At 36.8% G+C, this 9,241-nt stretch overlaps 1 protein-coding gene across 3 annotated transcripts in view; it reads left to right on the top strand.

The window, feature by feature from the left end:
- Positions 1 to 9,241, top strand: part of LOC107687533 (sodium channel protein type 8 subunit alpha-like) — a 24,870-nt gene that overhangs the window by 9,735 nt on the left and 5,894 nt on the right. Inside the window, exon 1 of one of the 3 annotated variants that reach the window (XM_016484909.1) lies at positions 1,116 to 1,206. The exons of 1 other annotated variant lie outside the window; for it this stretch is intronic. Coding sequence is in view for 1 of the 2 variants with exons in the window: in XM_016484907.1 (XP_016340393.1) it covers positions 1,360 to 1,365 (6 nt within the window). In the remaining variant the exon portion in view is untranslated. One more of the 3 variants, XM_016484907.1, reaches the window with a different exon arrangement.

Here is a 9,241-nt window from a genome sequence, read left to right as displayed (position 1 = left end):
TAAATTTAAATACAGAAATACAATGCCATTTTGAATATTGCATTGCCATTTTGCATATTGCATTTTAAATTGAATTTCGCTACCTATATGCTTCCATATTGTACCTCACCTAAAGCATTATAATTATTTCACCCGTGCCGGACAGAGACTGAGACGGTGCCGCTGCATGTCGAGCCAAACTGCTCTCACGGCAGGCGCGTCATCAGCTTGAGATCGGTTTGATGAGATCGGCCTTTTTAGAGACCGCTGATCAATCATCCCAAAGCGATTATCGGCCGATTGTGATTGGTAGCCGATCAATCAGAGCACCCCTACAATATAATCAATACGGTTCTCTAGAGAGCCATTTTGACGGATTTGACCTTTCTGCCCTTTACGCTCAAGTTCGCTTTATCCTTCCAGATAGCATGGAGGGTGTTTACTTTTCCACAATGGATGGCATTTTGAGTAACCAGGGCTTGGGTTCCCACAGAGTGATTTTTGTCCTTTCGGTGCTGTCTAATGTCCATTTACTATCTGCGCCCCCCTGATCTCCCCTTTCGCTGTCATGTTACTGTGTCAATGTGATGCTCTTTAAACTGTAAAATCAATGTAATTTGCAATTTGGCATACATGCACATGTTTACCTGTATTCTTTCTCACAGGTTCCATTAGTTTGTCAGTCTTAAATTAAATGGGATTTAATGCCTCAGCCAAGAGCGACATGGAGAGACAATGTTAGAAGGGCAAGGGTAAGGTTCTTGCAGTATGTTGGGTTGTTTTTTTGATGCATCTGCAGGGGTCACCTCAATCTTCTCAACCCCCCATGTCCCCAAGGTCCCCTAACGTACTTCATCAGCCGTGCGTTGTGCGCTTCTCTGTCTTTTTTTGTTCGAGTCTTATGCTTCTCTTTCTCTCTGTCTCTTTCTTTCAACCACAAGTTTCTCCACAGGTGTAAAGAAGCTCACAAGGGTTGGTGACCTCCCAAAACTAACAGAGCGCAAAATCCTGGGTTTATCCTCTGCCTCTAAACCCCTATCTGTACCTGTAACCAATACTAAACATGAGTCTTTTTCTCTCTCTCTCTCCTTCTTGGGGATATATACATGTATAAATGCAGTGTTATATATGTATATACCCATCTAAACTGTTGTGTATGTGTGTAAACCAACGTTCCAGCAGCTCTAGAGGCCATCACTTCCCTCAAGAGCTTTCTCCCGTCTAACAGTATGGATCCTTTTTTGCTTCTCTGTTTCTGTGTAGGTGTCTATAGTCAGCCTTATAGCTAATGCGCTGGGCTACTCCGAACTAGGGCCCATTAAATCACTCAGGACACTAAGGGCCCTGAGACCCCTCAGAGCATTGTCACGTTTTGAAGGGATGAGGGTAAGATACAAAGCTATAGAGCTGATCTCTCTGCATGCCCATTCAGCAGTTACAGCATGCTAGAACTGATCGAAAAAAAGAAAAAAAAAAACGACAAGGACCACCGAAACCATACCGGGGGATTTTTTTTAAAGACAGCCGCCAATGAAAAGGACTCACCTTTTCATGCACACCTGTTCTGTTCCACATTAATGATCCAGTCATGATGCAGCTGAGATAACTTGAAAAATAGGATGTGAAAAGCTTCCCTGATTTAACTGAAATCGGGTGTATGATTGACTCCTAGTTAAGTCATTGTCAGATGTATCAAAGCTGCCTCATTACAAATAATATTTCCAATTGGCCCTGGAGGACAAAAATAGCATGAACAATTATTTACAAAACCAAACGCAACACCATTCAAATCCCTTCTCATTTCACACAGCATTTGATCTGCAATTGGCTGTTCATTTGGCCTGACTCTGAACTTCTGCTTTTGATGGAGAGCCCCCTTCCTTCCATTTCTCCTCTGTTACACTGACCCTGTCTCTCAGAGAACAACCAGCAGCACAGAACACTTTACCACTGAGGCCCCCACTTCACCAGTACTACAGCACACTAGATATTCTCTTGATGACTCAGAGCACATTTAATATAATTGACCCTTTGCTAAGCTCCACCCCCCTTGGTTACTGTTACTCACTCTCCGTGAGTGTTGTTAAAATGTCAAAAGTATCTTTTATCTGCCATCTTTCGAAGGAAATTAAATTATGCAATACTGAGATTGAGACGTTGAATCAAGGAAAGCTCTAAAATACATCAAATACTGTGATTTCTATTACTATGAATTAATATGTAAATGAATTAAAATTCAGATTGTCCATATTTAAGTTAAACATGTATTTTTGGGAATATCACATCTTATAATGATCATAAAAGATTGGGAAATACTGCATGTATGTCCTCTAGCAAAAATATTTGACCATTTGTATCCACCTTATTTTTCCAGTGTGTGGATGTGGCCATTTGTAAATTGTATGTGTTTGGCTTCCGGTGTCATCCGCTTCCAGCTATTTTAGCTGTACAAAACAGCTCGTTTTGCTGCTTGATATTGCAAACTCGTGTCTTACCATATTATTTTAATGTAATATCTTAATTATGAACACACTGGTGTGTAGTGAAAACAGTTTTAGCATTTACTGCACTTTGTTTTTCTTCTTGTTATTTCCCTACAGCAGCTAATGAACCAGAAGTCTCACTCATTCACAGAAAATGACTTACTTCTGCGTTGAAAAATAAGGTGGATACACTAAACTGTAGGTTCAATTAGATTTTTTTTTAAATATTTAGATTTTATTTTAATTCATATTTTTATTCATTGAGGATGCAACAAATTAATCAACAGTGACAGTTAAGACATTTATAATGTTACTAAAAATTCAATTTCAAATAAATGCTTTTCAGCTAATAAGAGTGCAACTGTTTTTAGCATTGCTAATAATAAGAAACGTATCTCAAGCCCCAAATCAGCATGTGACACTGAAGACTGGAGTAATGGTTGCTGAAAATTCAGATTTTTAAATTGTAATAATATTTCACAATATTACTGTTTTTGCTTTATTTTATCAAGATAAATGCAGCCTTGGTGCGAAAAAGTGACTTCTCTCAAAAAAATTACAAAATCTTACCGACCCCAAACTTATGAACAGTAGTATAAACTCTTTAAAATTCCATTTAAAACTATCCACCATTGACTTTAATTACAAAAGTGCCAAAGCTTGATATAGCAAGAATTGCTAAGGTATAATTGGTCAGTGACGTTTTAAGGCTTAGCAAAGAGTCAATTGGTCAAGGTAAAAGAAATGGGCTATTTTCCTTTAGTCAAAGAGCAAAAATATGTGTGACAGTTTCACTATAAACAACAAACACCTGTCAGTGCTGAATGTTTGAACACATGCAGGTCATCCATAGTCGCCATCCTAATAAATTTGGCAAAGATAGGTACTTTACCCCTTTGGTTGTGAACAGTTGCACCTGGTTGTTGTCACTTTCAGTCTTTCTTCTCTTACCTGTGGACTGGTTGCCCTGAGCTTCTGTATCCTCTTAACCCCTCCTCACCTCCTCCCTGCCCCTCATCTGCAGCAACGTGCAGCGTCCTCCCTGCCTCCCTCCCTCCATTTCACACTGTTCACTTCAGCCCATTTGGCCCCGCGCTGCCCAACCCAGAGCAGCGTCGAGGAACCAAGCCGCTGGAGGCTCACCTCACCCCTCTTTGCTTGTCTAGGATCTGCACATGGAACTGTAAAAAGAGAAACCCTGGATGTGAGAGGGAGAAATTTGCTAAGCTTCTGTATCTCTGTATTTTCCATCTGGTTTCCAGTTGAAGCCTTTAGCAATGTGGATGACGTCTTTTAGATTTGATTAGTTAGGACATTTATAATAGTTACTGTGGTTTACAAGCAGTCAACACAGAAGCTTAGGAAATGTGCAAGACCATGGAAGTGAGAGGTTTGTGTTAGTTTTACCTCCAAACAGAGTGAATCGTAAAGGAATCAGAGATCTGTGATCTCACACTGCTGTTATGACTAAAGGTATGCCTGGACCCAAAAATGACAGATAAGGTTTCTCAGTTATCGATTTAAAGCTATATTTGATGTTATGTTTGCCCTTATGTATACATCTGCTAACAGGGCTCCAGATTTCAACTAAAATGGTTGCAAATGTGATCTAAAAAAAGCACGACCACTAATTTAAAATCTAGTCACCACTGGCGATAGTCAGGGCAACTTGGTGTCTATATACATTTTGTTATAATCTTGTTGGCATGGGTAAAGAACATAGTGGCAGCCATGATGTCTGTCCCGCTTTGAGTAAATGTTTCAAGAAATGAATGTGCTTGTGAGTTAGTTGTTTAAATAAGACTCGCTCAGTCAGTGAAATGTTCAGGCAATGAGTTCCCTTGGTGAATAACATAATTTTTAGATCTGATTGTAAATGAACCAGGATATGTTACTTATATGAATTTTAAAAAATATTATTTTACCATTTACATTTTTTTTTTTGTAATGTATAGATCATAGTCAAAGTCATTTGGCACCTAAATGTTTAATTTAAAAAAAAAAAGTTTTATTCTGGAGCCCTGTTGTACTATTTTATGGCAGTTTATTTTATAGGATTTAGTAATTATTTTGTTGTCTTCTGTCTTTCTTCTATCTCTTAATACTTTAAGTATTGTGCGTAGATTAAACTGTCATTTTTGGGTGAATCGAAATGGTGTTTTCCTAGATTTTTTCTGTTTGAGTACCTATAATTGGATTCATGAGGGTGTGAAATCAATTTTATGCAACCTGTAGAAGCATATACAAGTAAAATAAGTACAGAGAGAACGATGAGTTCTTACCCTAGTGAATAATCGATTTCAATGTTCATCAACTGATATGCTGTTTTGTTTGAAATTAGAGTTAAAAATGAATAAATGACTTGATAAGAAGACGCAACAGTGGAGAGATAAAACCAGCTTAGACTGTGGTATGTTTGCAATTTTTGATAGCCGATTCTCTGGCCAAATACAAACACTAAGTATAGGAATTAATTCTCGTCTGATGTGTTGTCTTGATTATCTAAAATTTGAGTTACCTTATTCAATTATTGTCCTAGTTTTTCTGTACCCCAAATCATTAATCGAACCCCAGCCAGCTTTGAAATGGCAGAAATCTGTCCACACTGCTGCCTCTCCTGTCCATTTATTTATTGATTTTAACGGTTCTTGAGATTGCACAAAGATGTCATGTAACACGCATGTCCTGTTCAATTGCAAATGCACATTATGCACTTTTGAAAGCCATTTTCCCTCACTTTGATATGTGTCGATTCTCACAAATATATTTTATGTCTATGTGACATTTGAACATGTAGTCTCTATTGAAAGATGGACAGTAATTCTCTTGACAAGTGCTTTTTCCTGGGGGTCTTTCAATCTTCAGCACTCCAAATTTTACGTATTCTATCATCCTGTGTATTTCTGTATTTCTCATTTTGAAAATGTAAAACAAATCAGCACTCAAAAACATCTGCTAAAGTCAGCCTGGTCCCCTGCACTTGCTGAGAGAATCCTGCCATCCTCTTTGCCTCTCTGTGTGTTCAAGGGGGGAATATGGCTCCACTTTTCAGTATGTGAGAGATCTGCATGCTCAGCTGCCTGCCTGAGAGCTGCGGCTCGGCTGCCTAACACAGTTAGTGAGCGTCTCCTGGCACGCTCTGCTCATCGCTAATCACTGATGGACAATGTCCTGACTGGGATGGTGGGGGAGGGGAGGGATATGGAGGCAAATGGGTTGTGGGGAGGATGGGATGATGTGTAAAAGGTTTTAAGTTCAAGCTTGCCATGGCAATGTTAAAGTAGTTGGGTGGTGGGTTGTGGTTTTAAGGATTCAAGGGGATGTAGAATTTGTGTGAGTCTGTGGCATATTTGTATGGAAGGTGTTGCATTAATTTTTATAAATATACTGCTTAGTCAGAGAGCTACTATTTAGGGCTGTAGTCCTGGAAGACCTCAGCACTGTGCATTTGATGAGTAGGACTTTAGGACTTTTCTCAATACGCAGTATTCATAAAACACTAGGCTAAAAAAATATATATATATATATATATATATATATACTCAAATGACATGCGGTTTTTCACAGAGATTCTGAATTGTGCATCTGATGCGCACTCCTCTACAACTCATAGGTCAAGTAACAGTGCCAACATGGTGGATGTAGTATGTCTTGTATGTATTGTATTCATATTACACGCCTACATACTTAACATAAACTAACATACTGATAATAAAGTACGTTCTGTAGGTTCTTCATCGAATGCAGTGTGTAATTTTGGATGCATCTTTCCACATTGTGCAGTGCTGGGATAATCCAGGGCCAGAATAAGAAACCACCTATTTAGGATTCAAATTTTTGGGATTCAAAGGATTTATTGGCTTTGAAACTAGTATAGACAAGTAATAGTATTTACTTTGAAAAAGTCATAGGCCACCCAAGGAAAACAAAAAAAGCTATTTGTGCTGACAGCATGGCCAGTAAAAAAAAAAAAGATTTCCCAAACCACACATGTACACCAGTACTATACCAATGAATTTATATTTATGCAAAGAAATAACCAATCAATTTACAAATCCCACTAAGTTAATTGCTTCACTCATGAATATTAATGACCTTAAAAAGACTTAATCATTTGCTTATAAATTGATATTTATTAACTAATCTCAACTAATCACTCTTAAAGTGCCCCTTTTGGGGGGGGGTGTCCTGTAGCTAATTTTACATAATGATTACAAAATTTGTCTAATTTTTAATTACAGTTCTTTACAGTTGCAAAAAAATATAACTTTTGGGTTTCTTGTTATTAAAAAATAAATAAGCAAGCCCAGCCCAGGTGGCAAAAAGTAATGCAAAAGTAACATAATGACTTACTTTCCATAGAAAACAATGCAATTGGTAGCTTTTTATGGAGTAATGCAATATTGTAATGCATTTCTTTTAAAAGTAACTTTCCCCAACACTGTAAGTCGTCATATAAGAACTGCTGTTTTAGGTATAAAACAGTTCTTGGAACAACCAAAAAATACTATGTGCAGGGGTGCAAATTAATATTTTTTGGTTGCTAGTTTTGTCAGAAAGTTAACTGATGTCATCATCTTGCATTACATTAGACTGAAGACAAGCATCATTCATACTTTTTTTGAAAAAAAAAAAAAAACTTTGGAATGAATTGGGAGAAATTCAATCTTTTGGTATAACAAGGCTGAACACATCGTCATTACAATGAAAATCTTCTTGCAGCCAAATTTAAGACTTAGTATTAGCTCAGATCCCTGATCTGAAACTGCCGTCTATAGGAAAACAACAAAAAAGTCAAATGTAGAATTATAGCAGGAACCTTGGAAATATTTTCAACATAGAGCTGAAACCATAGGCGGAGGGTGAACCAACTCCAGGGTAAGGCTAAAAGCAGCCAAATGTATTAAACGTCATAACCCCGTCTTTTTAGGCAAGAACCAGACATGGGTGCCATGTAGGCTAATAAAACATGTTTAATGGGACTGAATTTGTATTTAACGTGATTACAATTGAATAAAAACATTAGAAATTTATAATTATATAACGTTTCCTTTCCACGGCTATTCAAACAGCGAATAAATTATATAGGCTATAGAAAGTGACATTATCACTAACTTTGATCTATCACGAGTTTAAGTACTCTCAAAAAACTAAACTACCGTTATAATCACTGAAGCTGTATACACTGTGAAATTAATCTCTTGCTTACATTGTATGTACATCTGCGCTTTGTTGTTTATGATGAGAGAATTCGCAAGAGTCCGGAATTCAGTCAGAGAACGCGCACGCACTCTGATGAACAAAACTGATGAGTTTCAGCGATGACTCAACTGAACGCCTCTGATTGGCCATTGCATTCCTAAGCTCAATAGAATTGTGTGTGATTGGTTAAAATAAGCAACACTTTAAAAACGCCTAACATGAAATACGGTACAATATGATCAGATCTTAATTTAATGCCACAATCGACACTGTCTATTCATTTTCACTTTGTTAGCAACAGACGTAATATATTTCATTTGTTTGTGCAGGGGCATTTTTGTCCAATTTAGTGGCATTTTTGCCCCAAATCCCTATGGCCTTACACACGCTCCAGCTATGGGGCCACCCAAACATTATAGGTCAATGTGGGCTTCATCGCTCCTTATTGTTGTCTTTTCTGAGGTGAATAGCATTACATGACTATTCACAAGCTGTTTTATTAATAAAAAAAACATAAATGCTTGGAAATAATATTTAAAGTTTTCATTAGTGGTGCACAAGCCACCCAATAATCGCAATAAGCGTGTTTTGTTACTTTTAATATAACACAAATCGTAGCCTTTAAATTCTGTCAATTTTATCAGAACAATGAACTGAATCAATCATCTATTTGTCTATTAGTTCTAGCACGAGATAAACATGAATGAATATCAGAAGACATGTTGAAAAAAATCAGAACAACTTAAATGAATGTCTCATGTTTAGAAAATCATCAACAAAACCGCTTGTGAATAGTCGTAACATAACATGTACCTCAGAAACGCCAACAATATAACTTTGCCAAAATTGTTTTATTATTTTCATAAATCAGTTAACCGCCACCAGTGTTTGGGAAAGTTACTTTTAAAAGTAATGCATTACAATATTGCATTACTCTCTAAAAAAGTAACTAATTACATTACTTAGTTACTTTTTATGGAAAGTAATGCGTTATATTACTTTTGCGTTACTTTCGCGTTACTTTTTAAATATAAGCAGGGCTTGATTGTTTTTAATATAAGAAGTTCTATTTATAGCAAATATAAAAGCCCTTTCACAAGAAAAAGTGTAATGAATAAACCTCAGGCTGAAGCAAAAGTAAATTCACGTCTGTACAGTAGAACGCAGGAGAAGAAACACTCTTCAGCAATAAAAAAACAATGAAGCACAATTGTTAGTTTATCTAAAGTAATTTTTGCCTATTAGTATGGTTGAACTGGATCATCAAAGGTCAGCAGCAAAGACATTGGTTAATAAAATGGGATTAGATACACTCTAAAAAATGCTGGGTTGTTTCAACCCAACTTTGGGTCAAATTTGGACTAACCCAACTCTTGGGTTAAAAACTGAATGTAAAAATTTAACCCAACAGTTGGGTTAGTCCATATTTGACCCAGAGTTGGGTTGAAACAACCCAGCATTTTTTAGAGTGTAATATAACAACTAGTAAGTAGTAATATAAAAAAAATTACTTTACCCAATACTGTACTAAGTTTTCTACAACTATAGGGTATATTATACTACAATACACTACAGTT

This window comes from Sinocyclocheilus anshuiensis, unplaced genomic scaffold, assembly GCF_001515605.1.
Source record: "Sinocyclocheilus anshuiensis isolate Anshui unplaced genomic scaffold, SAMN03320099.WGS_v1.1 scaffold870, whole genome shotgun sequence".
In the NCBI taxonomy this organism is placed as follows: domain Eukaryota; kingdom Metazoa; phylum Chordata; class Actinopteri; order Cypriniformes; family Cyprinidae; genus Sinocyclocheilus; species Sinocyclocheilus anshuiensis.
This window is presented reverse-complemented; position numbering and strand designations above follow the sequence as displayed.